Genomic DNA, 18,551 nt, shown 5'->3' on the forward strand with positions numbered 1-18,551 from the left:
CTCAAGAACTCCCTTTACCAGGCTTCTATGCAAAGCAAACTAGCCTCTGGAAAACACACACACACACACCCTGCCGCTGGGTGCAAGTGAGAAGGAAGAGAGCTTTCTTCGCCGTATCTGCGAAAAACGAATTGTGATCCCCAAATTTAGCATAGGAAGCAGGCTTAAAACAAGTACAGCAGGATCCTTTCCGCACAATGCAAGTGTATTCATTCTCAAAGGAGAATTTAATAAAATAATGAATGGATGTGAACAAGGAGCTAATTCTTAAGATATTCCTGAACCTCGTTGCTGGAAGGTGGAAATAAGTAATGATCACTCTGTAATAGCCCTGTTTCCTCTCTTACATTATTTCTGTAGCTGGATCTTAGCTACTTACCAGAGATAGGACTCTATGGTCCACTTTCCTAAGCCAGCAAGACTCTTTTAAGTTCTTATAGAATCATACAGCTAAAAAAGGGGCCTGAAGAGGATGCAGTCTCTATTCATCAATCCCAAGGATATTTTGTGTCCTTCAGATCATACAAAATGTACTATAGACCAAGGACAGGAGAAACAAAGATGCTCAAAACCAAAAGTGCCAGCACAGCTCAAATTAATAGTTTAGTAAAACAATCCAAACAGCACATAATGGAATAGGTATCCAGTTAAAGGGGAAAATATTATCTAGAGATACATATTGGCTTCTGGTACAAGTCGTACCTACTTCTGGAATGGGAAAGGAAATTCAAGACCTGAAAGGGTTGTGTGAGCTCTATCTTATAGCATGAGGCACCAGATTAAAAACCATATTACCAACAGCAAGAAGACACGCCAAATTCCTTAACTGTGTTAATCACAATGCACCTCAATGGACTAAGGCTGCAAAGGGATAAGAAATGGTTTGCAGTGAATTGCAGCCTTTTAACACAGGGAAGGTTAGGTTACCAATAACCTTAAAACTCAAGAATCAGGTTATTAATAAGAAGCATACATTTTAAAACAGAACCATTCCACAAAGGAACACCAGATTGTAGTAGTGGTAGTAATAATAAGAATAACAATAACAATAATTTTATTATTTATACCCTGCCCATCTGGCTGGGTTTCCCCAGCCACTCTGGGCAGCTTACAGCATATATAAAAACATAGTAAAACATCAAGCATTAAAAACTTCCTGATACAGGGCTGCCTTCAGATGTCTTATAAAATTTGTGTAGCTCTTTATCTCCTTGACATCTGAAAGGAGGATGTTCCACAGGGTGGGCACCACTACCAAGAAGGCCCTCTGCTTGGCTCCCTGTAACTTTGCTCCTCACAGTGAGGGAACCAGCAGAAGACCCTTGGAGGAGGACCTCAGTTTCTGGGCTGAGCAATGGGGTTGGAGATGCTCCTTCAGGTATACTGGGCCAAGGCCATTTAAGGCTTCAAAGGTCAGCACCAACACTTTGAATTGTGCTCGGAAGCGTACTGGGAGCCAGTGTAGGTCTTTCAAGACTGGTGTTATATGATCTCGGCAGCCGCTCCCAGTCACCACATTCTGCCACATTCTGGATTAGTTGTAGTTTCTAAGTCACCTTCAAATGTTGCCCCATGTAGAGCCCAATGCAGTAGTTCCCTCACAGAGGGAATCATTTACCACCCCACAGAGCCCATCACCCAGCCCTTACTGGCTCGCTTTTATGAGCCAGGATGGGCAAGGATCAAGGAGACAGGTGGTCAGTTTCACTTGTCTAAGCAGCCAGTCCACATCCCCGGAGGTAACAGACTGGAATTGATCCCATGCAGCTTGACTCGACAGGGCTCTAGCACTCTCCCACCCTGGCCTTGCTACCACGGTGGAGTCTACCTCTTTCTGAATCTGAGCGACTATCTGCAAGAATGTTAGTGGTGAGGGAGATAAACCTGGACAAGAATGGCCTTTACAAGCCTGATGCAGTCTAGCAGTAGTCAGGGAACAATATGATGAGGACTGGAAGCAGCTAATAAGAGATTTTTTTCTATATAAAAAACCCAGGCTGTCCTAAAACTTCCTGCATTAGGAAACAATGGCTCAGAACGTTAGCACAATGGCAGTTCCATCAGCATGACTATCTGGAGGAAAGGTGCAACTTTAGCAGGGAAGACTACTACAAGAGCATCACAAAATTCCTCATCCACAACGTCACTGATCACTTTGACTAAGACCACCCATCACAATCAACCAAAGTGCAGTGGCCAAAAAAAGTAGAATGGAGGAGTCATGTCGTTGGGAGATATTTGGATTCCCAATTCACATGGCAACCTATAAGATCATAGCACACATTCAGTGCTGTGTGTGCAATGTAATTGTCACCTGTTAAAAATGTATGTTTGAACAATGAAAGCTGGTTCAGACCCATGTTTGCTACTGTACAACAACTTGTCCTAACTCCCACTTCTCAACACCAGTAGATCACATACGTTATTTTCAATGCCAAACTTTTTTATAGGCCATTTGCTGCCCCAATTTCAAACTGAGGAATTCACAAATCTCACCACAGTGTACAAAGGATAGAATAACAAATACATAAAATGTATTTTTTATTTTTAAAGAGGCTTTAAAAAATGTACCTTAAATACAAAAAATATCACCAGTCTGAGTAGCCATTATGAAGAAATATAAACATCAGTGGTTTTGACACTAAGCCCAGAAGGCACTGGTGTCGAGAGGGAATACTCAGGAGGAGAGAACTAAGAGTTCAAAGCCAAATATACATCAAAGGTGGAGAACGAATGAATGAAAGTAGGTCTGATTCAGCCAACTGTTAACCTTCATTGGGGAGACATCAGCTTTATTGCCACTTCTCCAAACTTCCATTGGGCTTCCAGGATTAGAAGATTCATTTTACTTCCAAGTAATACAATTTGAATGAAGATCAGGAATAAGCTCATGAAGCTTTGCAGCAAGTCATATTGGTACACCAAATCAATAAGTTTTGCTCCAAAGTCCGGTTACAAGCGAGTCCATTTTTCACTGATTAATCATTTTACTCTCTGTTTCTGCCTCAGTGCTTTACATGTGGAAACAAGGAACTGGTACATTAAGTTAAAGTAATTGTGGGCTGTGCTTAGGATTTCCATCTCCCCAGGGCAGGGGTGGAAACCTCAGGCGCAAAATTCCACCCTCCAAGTCTCCCATATCTGCCCCTTGAGACTTCCCCACCACCACACCCTCTCCCCTGCTTCACACCCTCCTTGAGTGATTTTCACTGACTGAAATCTGTCCTTGAACTCTGATAATGTCTTTTGCTTGTCTGGATGGAGGCTAGAGGGATGTGTGTGTATAAGTGTAGAAACTAGCCTACTGTATAAAGGTAAAATTTGCATGTGATGCTCCACCCACTTTTGCCTCTGTCCCCGCCCACTACAGCCATGTGGCCCCTGGAAGGTTGTCCAGAAAGTAATGCAGCCCTCAGGCTGATAATTAATGGTTCCCCGCCTTCAGGGGGAAGTGTAATGGCCATTACTCATCTCAATGTGCAAGTCATTCAAATATTGGCATATATAAAAGCAAGAAGGAAAGTACATTTGTACCTTAGAAGTCAAACGGAATCCATTCCAGAAGCCCATTCGACTTCCAAAATGTTTGGAAATCAAAGTGCGGCTATTGATTGGCTGCAGGAAGTTCCTGCAGCCAAGTGGAAGCCGCACCAGATGTCCGGCTTCCGAAAATCATTCGAAAACAGGAACACTCACTTCCAGGCTTCGATCGTTCAGGAGCCAAGGCGTTTGAGATCCAAGGTATGGCTGTATAGCCAAATCAGCAGACAACAACAAATGCAAAGCCCTGGCAATCCATTCAAAGACATGTTCCTCAACAGCTCAAACATCACGTAAGGAAGTGGTAGGAGGAAACTGGACAAACCTGAGTCAGAAAGCTGCTAGGCTGTTGTCTTGAATTCTGCCACTCCACCTACCAGGAACTGAACCAAGGTCAGCACTGGACAAAATATACAAATCTGTGCAGGCACATAAAACTTAAAAACAAAAAACAAAAAACTCAACCAAAGGACATTCTTAGCATTCAATCTTTGATGTAGTAAGAGACAGTGCTGTGCAGAAGCCAACCCTTTGCTTCCTTTCCCTTATACCTTATTACCTCATTTAAGGTTCTTTCATTGTTTTGTACGTGTCAGCATTTAATCTCAATTTTTTTTTTTTTGCTCTTGCGTACTTGGCCCCTATTTATTTGCTTTTTAAATGACTTTTGCTCCTAGTGCTACAAATATCAACTGTAACTCAGGTGTGTGGCACTGGCCTCCTGACCTCCATTGCCTAGTGTGGATGGGCTTCTCTGATGGCTTGGAGTTGGCTTTGGATAGCTGACCTGACAAGCTCAGTCCCTCTGGCCAAGATATCAAGGCCTGGTTGTGGTCAGATGCCAGATACTGGCAAATGCTCCTGAAACACTTCCTAAGTACCCTGGTTCTCTGTTTCTGCCCCCCAACCCCAAAGCATCCATGCTTGCATTTTCTTTTCTCTTTAAATATTTTGCAACAGGAGCAAGTCCTTCCCAAAGAAAAGTACAGAAAAGATAATGAGCCTATTTCTTCTATTCCTAGGAATAAGTCCATGATTCTCCCCAGCAGTGGTATCATAGAAAATAACCCAGTGGGTCTAAGAGGAAATGGCTTCATTGGTTCAGCAGTGATAGCATTGCCTCTGCGTAAGTTTCTAGAGTATGCCAGCTAGTGCCGATTCTTGTGGTTAATCCTCGGGTTACAGACGCTTCAGGTTACAGACGCTTCAGTTACAGACTCCGCTAACCCAGAAATAGTACTTCGGGTTAGGAACTTTGCTTCAGGATGAGTTCAGAAATCGCACGGCGGCAGCGGGAAGCCCCATTAGCTAAAGTGGTACCTCAGGTTAAGAACAGTTTCAGGTTAAGAACGGACCTCCAGAACGAATTAAGTTCTTAACTAGAGGTACCACTGTATTGCTGTTTTGGTTTATATGCAGTTCAACTGGAAGGGCTGGGTTTAAGGCATAAATTCTTCCTTGATAGTCATTGGTGATGAGGAAACCAGGTTGGTAGTGCTGCTGCAGATGCCTCCAATGGGACCAGGGGTGCCAACTGCTGGAGGAGTCGGTGTGGTTGTGCTGGCAGGCTGGGTCTGCTGCTGCATCTTCTTCTTGTTCACCTTCCTCTCCTTTGCTCTGCGGTTCTGGAACCAGATTTTCACCTGCAGAGACAAACGCAGAAGGTGGTAAAGGCCATACAGAATATAAAGGAGGAAAATGGGAGAGAAAGAGGATTGAGATGGATGCACAGGACAAGACCATCTTCACTGTGAGTCCAGGAAGACCTGCTCCCTGTCTTGTCAGCCTTTTTCACCTGGACTGGGACAGCGGAGCCCTGACTGACTCCATCTACAAAAGTTGAGGCTGCTGAAAAGACTCTTGGGCTGTGCATAGGGGGTTTTGTTCAGGTGTGTGTGCTGTTATTGATACTAATCTTTATTAGTATTAAGTGTTATTAGTGTTATTGATACTATATTTTTAAATGCATTATGACTTATGTTGAAATTGTTCAATTTGGTTGTGTCCTTTTTGGTATTTTATTTATTTTTATTTATTGCTTATGACTACTTTTGTTATGTTTGTAACTACGTGATTTCTTTCGTGGTGTCAGCTGCCTTGAGCATGGCTTGAACTATGGAAAGTGGCATACTAATAAAATGATGTGTGTATGTACTGTAGGTATGAGATGGTTCAAGTTACAGTACGAAGACGAATGAGGGGACAGGCAAAGTAAAAGAATATATAGTGGCCAAGGAAAGGCAGAGATGAAAAGGAATTGGGAGGAGGAAGAGCATGGCATGATTCAGAGCAGAGGCAAAATGGATACATAACTGTAAGAATTCATTTAGGATGTTGTTGCTGTTTTCTAATGCCCCTAATAGTCTGCAATCAGATACCTTTCTGGGGACTCCAATCTTCCGTGTCATTTTTATGTTCCACATAGTAATAGCTGAGCATTAAGGTTTCTTGCTGAGAACTATTCAGTCATAGTCAAACAGTGAGGAGGAAAGTGGGACCTACACTGAGGCAGGTGAATGATGCCAGTGCTATAAAGGGCTCATCATCTGACCACTTTTTCCTTGGCCCATCACTACCCACCAACCTGGACCACCTAACTAAAAAACAGTTATGTAGGTATCTAGCCTACATTTGATACCTGCCAAGCAAGACAGAGGATAACCAACCATGAAGCACGTTCACAGCCTGATCCTATATGTATTTACACAAACATAAGCCACTGTATCCAGTGGGGTCAATTTCAAGGTAAGTGTGTATAAGATTGCAGTCTTTATCCTCAACATTTGCACTGGCATCTGTGCCTGAGATGCTCATTGTAATGCTTTACATTTTGTGATGGTTTGTGATCCTGCTGCATGAGGGGCGAGGAACTTGTGGTCCTCCAGTTGTTGCTGGATTCCCAATTCCCGCACTGCTGAACATTGGTGATGCTAGCTGGGGCTGATTGGAGTTGGGAGTCCAACAGGACCCCCCACTCCTGTGCAAGACCCTTCTGTACCAACCTGCCGCTCAGTGAGTCCCAGCGTTGCTGCCAGTTCTGCTTTCCGCCGGATGGTGATGTAGTGGCTGTAGTGGAATTCCTTCTCTAGTTCCAAGCGCTGGTGGTCTGTGTAGACAACACGATACTTGTCTTTCGTTCTGGTCTTCCCTAATAAACAGTAAGACACTGAATTAGCAGAAGGGATGTGGAAAATGTATTGCCATAACCGCCTTGTGGTCGTCTGATGAAGGGAAGTACATTAATTTAATTTAAACAACAACATTGAAGAAAGCAGCAATGGGAAAAGGAGGAGGAGGACAGGAGAGGTGGGGAATGGCAAAGTGGTAATCTGGTGGAAGATGGCAGGAGCGGTAGTGGAGGTGGAATGTTTCTCTGAGTTAAAATTCGTATTTCATGTTGTGCCTTTTAAAACTTCTAGCTATAGATTTTTCTTAAAGTTACAGGAAGTGTATTCTTAAATGTACGCTTTTTTGTACTTTGGCCAAGTGTTAAGATACATATCAGTTCCAGTTCTTCAGTGGTACACCATGCAGCTTTCTCTGATTGCAAGTGTTGACATTTCTTCATCCTAGTGTTCCATTCTTCAGAGGTATTCAGGCCTCCCATTTAACAGCAGCACGTTCTTAGCAGCTGCAGTCGCTCCCTTGATGTTCCCTGTTTTGCTCTTACTTGATGTTCACGTAGTTGAGGTGTGACCTAGCAATTGCCATTGGCATTGGAAGTCATGTTGTTTCTGTGCCCCAATTCACTTTTACAAAGAAACCTCTGTCTATAAGGAGTGCACTAAGAGACATTTCCACATCGTACGCGTCCTTTCCTTCCCTGTAATGGCGGCAAGTGTCCATTCCTCAAGAGACAAATGCAAACAGAGGGCAAACCCCTGAGAAGGGATTACATATTGTGGAATTTGCACAAATCAGGCTAGCTTGTACATTATTTAAGACAACACAAAATGTGTGTGCCACCCTGTGTGTGTTTTGTGTTGTTGCCATCTAGAAACCCTTGTGAGTAATAAAACAGCTGTACAAGTGGAACTGGTAACAAAACGTAGCCATGTGCAGTGCTCCTGTTTAGGGTTCCAGTCCAGCCATTGTTCTCATCCACGATATTCCATCCAATTCTCCCTCTCACTCATTTTTCTGCTTTCCTCCATCTCTCTCCTGCAGCTGTCAGTCAGCAATTGTTGTGGCCACTGTGCATATTTTGCTCTCACTGGGCTGCTTTACGGTTCCCACCCTCTTAGGGTCCCCCCCTTTCTTATTTATTTCTGTAGATCTGCTGGTACTTCCCCTTTTGTGCATGGATGGTGCCAGGTAGGTTGCATAAGGATCAACATTCACTCCTAAAAGAAGAGGCAGTAATTTCAAGAATAGAAACAATTCATATATTTAATTAACCACTGCAGGTTCTCTCAAGCACCCTGTTCAATTTGTTAGCATTCAAGACGAATTTAATTTAAATCCACCAGAAATGAACTGAGCAGAGTTCTCTGTGGGCAGCCTGACATTCACATCAGTTATCCAGCTTGGACCCCTGCAGACTAATTATGAGTCATGTACAATGGAGCTCTTGTGCACAGTGGAGTAGGGAACAAAAATGGAAATGAGGCTGTGTAATCTTGCAGCAGTCCTCACAATTAACTTTCTACACCTCTGCATTATTCCAGAGGCTTGGAAGCCCCATGAGGGAACTATGGGGTTTGTGGGCTCTATGGTGACACAGTGCATGAGTACCGTATGACCATTTGACTCTCAACAGCAAATAAATAAATTCTGTCCAAAATGTCAGGCAGGACCATTTAAGATATCAACATCCTTTTGAATAGGAATCTCAGTCCACTGAACAGGAACCAGTCCAGAGAAGAGCAGATGTCTGTTAGCTGTCTTTTCCTTAACTTTTGCCAATAAGATTGGCATTGAAACCAGCACCCAGCGGGTGAGAAATCCAGAGCATTTGCTCATTAATTTTAATGCCTGGGATCAACATCAGTTGTCGGTGAGAATTCTGCCTGGCAATTGCAATTGCTTATCTCCAGCTGCTCACCAAATGTCGAGCACCAGATTTTGGCCCTGGCGCTGCTGAAGTATATTAGCAAAAGTAGGCCAAATTCTGTTCTGAGTATAAATAGGAAGCATTGACTTCAGTTCAAAAGAAGAAGAAGAAGAAGAAGAAGAAGAGGAGGAGGAGGAGGAGTTTGGACTTGATATCCCGCCTTTCACTCCCCTTAAGGAGTCTCAAAGCAGCTAACAATATCCTTTCCCTTCCTCTCCCACAACAAACACTCTGTGAGGTGAGTGAGACTGAGAGACTTCAGAGAAGTGTGACTAGCCCAAGGTCACCCAGCAGCTGCATGTGGAGGAGCGAGGAAGCGAACCCGGTTCACCAGATTACGAGTCTACCGCTCTTAACCACTACACCACACTGGCTCTCAAAAGTTATTACAGCATTTTATTTACATACTAATCCAGACAGTCAAGTGAGCAGTATGGGAGGGACAATGCACTGTCCGAGAACTACTGTACCACATTGGCTCTCACTGGCTTTCCACGATGTGCCTCTCCACACAAGTATTTCTCGTGATGCCTGCATGAATGCCATTTTGCTGTGTGCCCACTGCTGAAACAAGTACTGATTACACTGGCCTCCATGATTCACAACAGGCCCTAGGGGATTCCCCAGAGGCGTAGCTGGGGGGGGCGCACTGGGTACCACTCACCCAGGGGGTGGGACTTACCGCAGGGCCTGCAGCGTGCCCGAGCCATGTGTCTCTCCTGGGAGAGATGCTGCGTGATGTCTGGATGTTGCACGCAACAGCGCCCATCCAGGCATCGCAAACAACATTGTGACGTCATGCGTGACACCGCCGTCATGACGTTGCGCACGCGCGACCAGCCCTCCATCTTATTCCTGCATCGGTGCCTCTGTCTTAGAGAGTGCAAGCACCTTCGCATTCCCTCCCAGTGAAGCTGTTCTTGCAAGGAAATCATATGCTCCCTATAGCCAGCCCCAGCCAGCAATCTTGCTGCAGCTTTTTGAGCTGGTTGAAGTTTCTGATCACTTTTCAAAGGCAGCCCCCCAGCCCCATATAGAGCACAGTGCAGTAATCCAAATGGGATGTAACTTAAACAGTCAAGCAACCTGATTGATATTTGGGACCCACAATCTTATGCTCTCCCATTCCTACTATAAGTTCACCCTCTGCTCTTTTCCTACAACACCAGCTTTACATAGAAGAAAAAGAGTGTATAGATGAGGGTAGCAGCAGCAGCTGTTACTTTTGTGCTGGACATGCAGCATTTTAAAGGCACAGGAGCCCTGCTACAATATAGGAGGGCAAGCCTGGAGGAAAAAGATGCAGAGGAAAAGAAAGGTGTCCAAAACCCACCTAAGAATGGGAAAACTTAGTGGAGGTTGACTCACAACCCGCCAACACACTCAGCTACAGTCCATCTATATCACCACTTTCTGAAATATGTTCCCTCCTCTGGCCCATTTGATGGGCATCTTACTAGAACATTTACAACGCTCTTCATGACTTTGTCTTTCAATTTCAAACATTTCATGAATTTAAATAGGATTTTTACCTCCCCATCCCAGCCCCCAATTAACTGGAGAAACACAAGGTCTGCGTGCTTGTTTTGTCGTTAATTACTCATACTTGATAACTCATTTTTTCTAATCTATTTTATCAGCCAGCCAAATAGGATTAACAGTCCATCCCATGCATATAAAAAATCAGTGGGTTTAGGCATGTCTAACTTTGCATAGGATCAGGCTGTTAAGTAGTGTCAAATAATCTGAATATTCTGTCACTCAAAGGAACTAGAAGGAAGCAGGGGAGTATTAAAGAGGAGTCCACAAACAATACAGCTTATATATTATTTCATTCTGGGTTGCCAACATGGTGCCCATGGGCACAACAACACTTTGGAGGACTTCCCCTGATGCCTGTGAAAGCTCTTAATCCCCTCCGCCGTGTCACTGCACTATCTTTATTAAGTAGCCAGAGTGGTTATCTTCCCTCACCCTCCTAAAAACTACATATCACTGAAGGAGGAAGTTGAAAGAGTGGCACTCTTCGCCACTTCTTTCAGTTCTATGTGCTTTCCGAGGCTCAGATTGGCTCCTAGACAGCTTAACAGGAAGCAGTAAAATTGATCCTCTTGAAATTTCATAATTTTCATGGGTTCACACATATCCCAAGCCACCATCAAATCATGGATCACTTTTGTATCCATTGGAAACCCCCTACAGATCCACTGTTTTCCAGCACTGCCATGACACAAAAACATGGATCTGAGACACGGATCCTTATTTACTCTAATTTTTCAAGGGATCCCCTGAAAACCACCATTAAACCATGTCAAACATTCGGCAAGTTCAAGAGGATCCATTTTAATTCTACTGCACCTGACTTTTACTCAGACCACTTACAAAAGCAAAGAATATGCACATGCTTACACAGATCTGCTTTCTGTCTGGTTGGGAGGGGGAGGAATAACCACAGGGGGTGGTGCCCATGGCACTTTCAACATTCAAAATGTGCCTGTGGCCCCTAAAAGGTTGGCAACCCCTGGCTTAGCTGCATTACTCATCCATGTCAATAATTAGCAAATATGTGTAGAGCACAGAAATGCGGATGATTCATAAACAGAAGAAAAAAACTAATGACTGAGTGGAGAGTGAACACAATTACTATATCAGTTCCAAGTTATCAGATGGGTTTGTGGGGAGAGGGCTATTAGGAAAAAAGGGAAAATGTAAAATGTATCAGCTACAATTTGCAAATTCTGACATACAGGCATTTCCCACTCGTGCACGATCAGCACACATGCAACTGCTGACACACACACTATTTTCAGCACTGAAAGGGGGCAGGGGGGGGGGAAGGGACTTAAGAACATCCCGCTGATGCGCATGGTAGCTGGGAACAGAACCCCCCCACATAAGTGGGAATTCCCCTGTATTAGTGGAATGTGTGCTGACCAGAAAGCATGGAAGATTGGTAGTTTGGATACAAAAGACAACTATACCTAAATCATTTCATGTGATAGGTTTCTGTGTACTTGCTTCAACAGGCAACTCCCCATTTACACACAATCAAGTCATGTGTGACTGCCCACATTGCCGCAAACCCAGAAATGGCACCTAAAGAGGCAAAAACAGTTCCCCAAAGAGTGCGAATATGGCAAAAACGACGTAACCCCTGCGTAAATAGGGAGTTGCCTGTGTCATTTGAAATGATTATCAAAGAGAAAGACAGAAATGATGGGCTTCTGAAAACCTGTTATTTAGTAGTAATGGTAGTAGTAGTAGTAGTATACTGCCCTTCAGCAAAAGATCACAGGGCAGTTCACAACATAAAAATACAAAATGAGAACACAAAATGCACAATGAAAACAAAAACAAAACCAATAACTCCCCTCCCCCGACAAACTCATTTAAAGGCCATAGAATGTTAATCAGCCAAAGGCCTGATTATAGAGTAATGATCTCACCTGGTGTCTAAAGAGATGTAATAACAGTACCAGGCAAGCCACCTTGGAGAGAGCATTCTGCAAATGGGGAGGCCTGTTCTTGTGTTGCCACCCTCTGGACCTCTCATGCAGGAGACACAAGAAGAAGGGCCTCAGAGGATGATCTTAGGGTCCAGGTAGGCTCATACGGAGAGAAGTCCTGAGCCTTTTAAGGCTTTATAGTACTTTGAAATGGGCCTGGAAACTAACTGTTAGCCAGTGCAGTCTGGCCAGGATCAGTGAAATTTGAAACCATCTTGCCCTAGTGAGCAGCCGTAAGCATAATGTGTTTCAGTAATCTAACCTAGAGGTTACCAGAGCATAGATGACAAAAATTAGGTTATCCCTGTCCATACAGGGGTGCAACTGGGCCATCAGTTGCAGCTGATGGAAGGTACTCTACACCACTGAGGCCACCTGAGCCCCAAGCTATGTACCTGCTCCTTCAGAGGGAGTGTAACCCCATCAAGCAGTTTCATGTACATGTTAAACAGCATGACTTACAATTTTCTGAAATGTCAATCCAACATTCCACTGCATGGTAATACTGCATTTCATGCCAGATTTTATTTACTGTATTTTTGGGGACCCCGTATTAAGGAAATGGGGGGAGATTGTCTGGAATTGTTGAGCTTTTTGGAAGGGCGGGTTGCCAACAATCGCACACCCACCAATCGTACAAAACATTGTCTTATACACGGAAAAATACCGTATGTATCATCCATACATCAATTTATCCCTCCCACCCTTGTTTCCACCATGCTCAGTTGCCCATTAAGAGGATGTTCTGCTGGTAATATGGACAGTAAATATAGGCGTTACCAGAACAGTTTGCTAGCCTCAGCAAAGCCATGCCCCATTATACATACGCATTCACATCCCTTCTAAGGTTGACTGAAGAGTGTGAGCCTAGAATACTTCCCCCCCCACACACCTTTTTTAAACAAAATATAATCTGCAGTGGAAAAAAATAACAACATTTTTACATGCAGTTGTCGCAAATATATTGTTTATCTGAATGCAGACCGTCCCCATTTCGGCACTTCCTTCTTCCTCTGATGAGAAAGTGGTAAGACCCACTCCTAAAATCTAGCTGGAAGCAATTTTGTCAGAAAATTCATATTTGAATAGGATTTGAGTTTTACTGATTTGAGCAGAACGTCAAACTTTGGGTGTCTTTAAAACTATTCTGTTTGTTTGTTTGTTGTTTTTAACCACTAGTTGCTATAGTTTGGTATTTTGCTTTCATATATTTGTAAATATTTTTAAAGCACTGTGCAAAAATATTTTTCCCTGCAAAAATATATATATGTTTAATCATTTTTTATTCTGTAAAATTTTATCCATTCTTTCTGGTTTGGCCTGGTTTATAAAAGAAATGCACATTCCTCTTTGGCAATGTTTTGTTCTATTAAAATGTATTCATTCCTTTCTTTCTATTTTGGCCTGGTTTAGAAAAGAAAATTAACAATCTAATAACTGGTGTTGCGGGATGCACACATTCAGCTAAGACTCAATAGTGAAATATATTGGAATATCTAAAATTGTGACAGTGATTGTGATTGGCTTTTTTCTTGTTTAGTAACGTAATTAATTTTTTAGGAAACTCTCTCACCTTACCTTTGATATCTATGGTACTGAATTACTTCTACAGCTTTAGTTTTAGAGATAATGTGCTAATTTAAACATTATCAGTACAGTAGTACTATAACATAACAGTTTTAACAATATGTTAAAGGTACGTAAAAATTTATCAGTTTTAGTGTTAGACCTGTAAGTAGTAGCAGTTGCCAGGGCATTACCACATTCACCTCTACATAGTTTCAGCCTTATTTCAAACATTGTGATATATTGAAATATCGCGATGTTTAGCTGGTGAAATATTGTGATGTTGAAAACCAGATATCACCCAGCCCTAATCCCTAACTTCAAAGGCAGCTCTCCTGCTATCTTTGCTTTCCAATTAACTCCTATTCTTTATTCATTAAACCACTTTTCCTGATAGTAGGAATTGAGCCCAATTGTCCAATTTTAATATTTGAAAACTTTATTGCCACCACCTGACTATCTTCTGATAAGAAGGGCTAACTTATTTTGAATTCCCGCCCCCATCCACAATCTTGTCACAATTATGGGAGGTAAATGACCTCCTTGATCAGCCCAAATAAACCTGTTAATGAGGCCAGAGGCAAGAAGTTCAAAATGGGGATCATGGGGAGGCTAATGTCTGTATGGAGGGAAGGTATCGTTACTATTGTTAATGTGTAACCCTAATAGCGCTCAACTTAGCTATCATTAGATAAGGGAACTGTTTTAATATGCTACACGAACCATAAAAGGAATCACCTTTGAGTGTATGCACATGCATAGACGCACTGATACACATTCAGGTTTTTTACCTAAAACAATCAACACCTAAGTACTAATTTAGTCATGATCCAAGGATTTGTTCTGTATCATTTGCTATTCTGGGGCCAGGATTTATCCCAATTAATCTGCATAACCTAATCTACTCTCTGCTAGCAAGCTGTCCCCAAAGAAAACAAAAGGATTGTGTTAATGCCTGGAGCGGCACACCAGAGTATAAACCAATTACAGTATATCAATATCTGAATAGATCATGGACGTAAAAAAGAAATGGATTTACACCTGTGTTCAGCCAAACATTAGGGTCTTTTTTCACTGTGGTTAAATACACCCGCTTGTTAATGGTTTGCACACGTTTTCAACAGAATGCAAAACTGTTTGCAAGGTTGCCGATGTGTTCCCTGACGTCTCATTGCTCCCTCACTCCACTCCAGTAGTACTTATTGCAATATTTATGTACTCCCAAATAACAAAAGAGTTTATTTAAACCATAAATGAAATTGATCAGTTGATTCAGAATGTGGATGAAGATTCACATCCTGGCTTACGTACAAATGATGCACATTCCACTGAAACTACTAACATCCACTTTCAGGTGAATATTCTGCATAGTGTTTAATGGTATGTCCATTTGGATTACCACCCAGGTGTGCATGCCTATCCACATCTACACTCTGTCCCTACCTGATCATTCATGATGCATCACCAGAACTGCTAGACTGGGGCAAAAGTCATGCCGCTCAATAGTGGTGGGCAATGAAGCTTCCAGCAAAGTATGGCAATACAAGGGAGGGCAAGGCGGACATGTTCTTTCCCTGTCACTCTAAGCAGAAGTAGATGAGCTATCAATGGATCAGAACAGGCATGGAAAAGGGCACAAAGGAGCCGGAGGGTAAAGATTTTCCATGAACCAGTTTTGCGCCTTCTGAAATAGCAGTTTTCACACAGAAAACCAATGTGAAATTTTGCCCAAAGTGGGAAGATTAATGCGATTTGTTAAAGTATTTCAGGAATCTGTGATTTTGAGCAAATAGCAACTCGGGGAGGGGGGACCACAAAAGGAATGCACATCTAAGACCAATGGCACCTCTTCCCAATATGGCAGCAGCATACAACCAACATGAAATAAATACATGTAGGTGGTAGGATTCCAGGAGTTGCTTTAGGCATTATCAAGGGGTTGCCTAAGTTCCCGTGACATTGTTCTCTTGGAACAGCACGTGCTCACCATACCCAAGAACTATTTTGGAATTCCTCTCAGTTTCAAGAATCGTTATCCATGTGGCATGGGGATGAGTCAGGCTGATAAGGAATCATTTTACTTCCAAATCTCTGTCAGTTCTGGGTAACTGGAGAAGCAACTACCTGGTTCACACAACATGCGAAACAACTTTAGCTTAATGAAATCGGGTGAGTGTACAAGCTTCCCAAGAGGAGATCACAACCGCTTTACTCCTCCCTGGTCCATTTTGCTGCTGGGCTGCTCTAGGCCAAGCTAAGGTCTGGCTTAGCCTACGTTTGGCTTAGTGTGTCATCCAAAGCAGGCCAATGTCATGTGCATGCAAGCTCACAATCTCTGACAAAAAGCTGCGTTTTCTTAAAGACACAAGCTAAAATGTACTTACCAAAAACATCTCCAAACTAATGCATCAGCTTGGGTGGCTTACAGTTTGTTTCAGACAGATTTTCTCATCAAGTGAGAAAGTTCCTTTCCAAGCTGAGGTTGGTATTCAACTAAGTTTTTCTCGAAACAGACACACTGAAATTAACTTAGACCTGTTCATTAAATCCAACAGGTCTATTCTGAGTAAAAGCTACCTGACTACCACCCTAAGTGTGTCAGAAACAAGAGATGAAATTTATAGGGACCACTATTCTTTTAGTCAAGTGATGATGGGAAAGGAAATACAGTGGTACCTTGGGTTACATACGCTTCAGGTTACAGACTCCGCTAACCCAGAAATAGTACCTCGGGTTAAGAACTTTGCTTCAGGATGAGAATGGAAATCGTGCTCTGGCGGTGTGGCGGCAGCGGGAGGCCCCATAAGCTAAAGTGGTGCTTCAGGTTAAGAACAGTTTCAGGTTAAGAACAGACCTCTGGAACAAATTAAGTTCTTAACCTGAGGTGCCACTGTACCAGGGGTTTATCTAACCACAATATCCCAAATGCTAAATAATTTTAAAGAGCAGACTCCAAACAAATACAGTGATTCCCATTATATTATTGCAATCCTATACACAGTTCCCTGGGAATAAGTCGCCTCAAATAAGCAGGCACAGATTCTCACTGTGGATAATATACTTTTCTTGTTAAACTGTGCTCTGAGGTGAGTGTTAGGTTATACAGCAACAAAAAAGGAGGGGTGTGTGGAAGAAGTAATAAATAGATTTCATTTGGAGTTGAGAGAATATTCTTAGCCATTCAGCAGAATATTCAACAGTGGGGCCCTAAAACAAGTGGATTGTGACTTTGCAGTATAATTAGTAATTACCTGAGCAACTTTGTGTGAAAAGCCTGCCACATCTGCTCCCTGTGCAAGTACCTTCGAAACACAACGCCTCTCCAACCAGGACAAGTGCTCCCTTATTTCATAACCCACAGGAACAGCCATCTTCTCAGCTGTGAAACCTAAAATAGCAGTGAAGCTGCCTGGCATAATGAGCAAGGTTGGCATACTTTCTAAGCTGTGCCACAACAGGAACTAAAACTCTTGCTTCCGTGTGCCTGGTTACCTAGAAGAAGACAGGAGTGCGTGTGCAGATTATTCACCACAGAGGCGGAAAAATGCAGAATGTTTGAGTACAGAACACTATTTAATCCAGCAAGCAGTGTATGGGGGGAAAGCGCCATAATTTACTAAATGGTTGTTGTGGAGTAAAGGGATTCTTTTTTAAAAAAACAAGATTAGGCATCACAGCATTCCATAATAGGACCAAACTAGGCATAAAGTAGCAAATACATGTCTCTCAGCAAGCTTCAATTTTATTTTAATGCCGTCTCAGGGGCTCTGAATTTGATTGCAGTAGTGGCTGTGGTGGAACGGGGGTGGCTGCTTAATCTTCTCTCAGTAGGACGTTTTCCTGATCAAAATGTCGCTCTCCCAAGCTGCCTTTCACCCCACCACAGAGTTCTTGTTTTCCTGTTCTCTCCTTGATTCTACCCATCCCCCTCAGTCTTGGAGTGGAATTGGTTTTATCTCAGTTCAGGCTTGTGGATGCTGACTCACCAGGTGAATATCTAGGTGTCCAGCATCTAGATTAGGCTGGATTGTTTTAGGAGCCAGAGCTAATCTGGACAATAGCTTTCCCTTGCATAGCTACAGAAACACCTTAGGGACCAGATAATCTCCAAAACTGTCCACTCCCTTGTGGACCCACAGCTTTTAAGATCAGTCTCACAGGTCCTGCTCTCATGGTCATCTATACCAGTGGCGTAGCGTGGGGGGTGCAGGGGGGGCCGGCCGCACCGGGCGCAACATCTGGGGGTTAGGGTTAGGGGGCGCAAATCCACGGGTTAGGGGGCGCAAATTACTTGCCTTGCCCCGGATGCTGACAACCCACGCTATGCCACTGATCTATACATCAGCTCAGGTTGGAGGTGACATCAAAATTGTGGAGCGACTTCACAGTGAAGATCCACCAGGTTGCCTCTCTGCCATTCATTAGAATAGTCTTCTCTAATGTGGTGCCATTCAGATGTTCTGAGCTACAGCTCCCATCAGCCCAAGCTGCCACAGTGTTGCAGTCCCAAACATCTGAATGGCACCAAGTTGGTGAAGGCTGCTTTAAATGATCCGCTAATTTTTTAGTTTTGCGCTGCTGCCTTTTAAGCTGTTTTCACCTTTGTCATTTTCACTCTGTGTAATAGATCTAGGCTGCAATCATAAGTCTCTGAAGTCTCCCCCCCTCCCCATCTCTGCTGCACAAGGCCAGGGCAGAATCATAGAATCACAGGATTGTGGAGTTTGAAGGGACCCCAGAGGGTCATTTAGCCCAACCCGCTGCAATGCAGAAATCTCAACTAGATAATACATACCATCCAACTTCTGCTTTAAAACCTCCAAGGAAGGAGAAATCACAACCTCCCAAGGGAGTCTGCTCCACTGTCGAACCGCTCTTACTGACAA

General features: G+C 43.2%; 1 protein-coding gene across 1 annotated transcript in view; it reads right to left on the reverse strand.

The window, feature by feature from the left end:
• Positions 1-4,907: 4,907 nt before the first annotated feature.
• Positions 4,908-18,551, reverse strand: part of CDX1 (caudal type homeobox 1) — a 31,488-nt gene continuing 17,844 nt past the window's right edge. Inside the window, exons 2-3 of the mRNA XM_083594717.1 lie at positions 6,543-6,688; positions 4,908-5,183 (exon numbers count right to left, since the gene is read on the reverse strand). Of these exons, the coding sequence (XP_083450843.1) occupies positions 4,980-5,183; positions 6,543-6,688 (350 nt within the window). The 3' untranslated portion in view covers positions 4,908-4,979. The remainder of the gene's footprint in view (positions 5,184-6,542; positions 6,689-18,551) is intronic.

Source organism: Podarcis filfolensis (genome assembly GCF_964270895.1).
Source record: "Podarcis filfolensis genome assembly, chromosome: 2".
In the NCBI taxonomy this organism is placed as follows: domain Eukaryota; kingdom Metazoa; phylum Chordata; class Lepidosauria; order Squamata; family Lacertidae; genus Podarcis; species Podarcis filfolensis.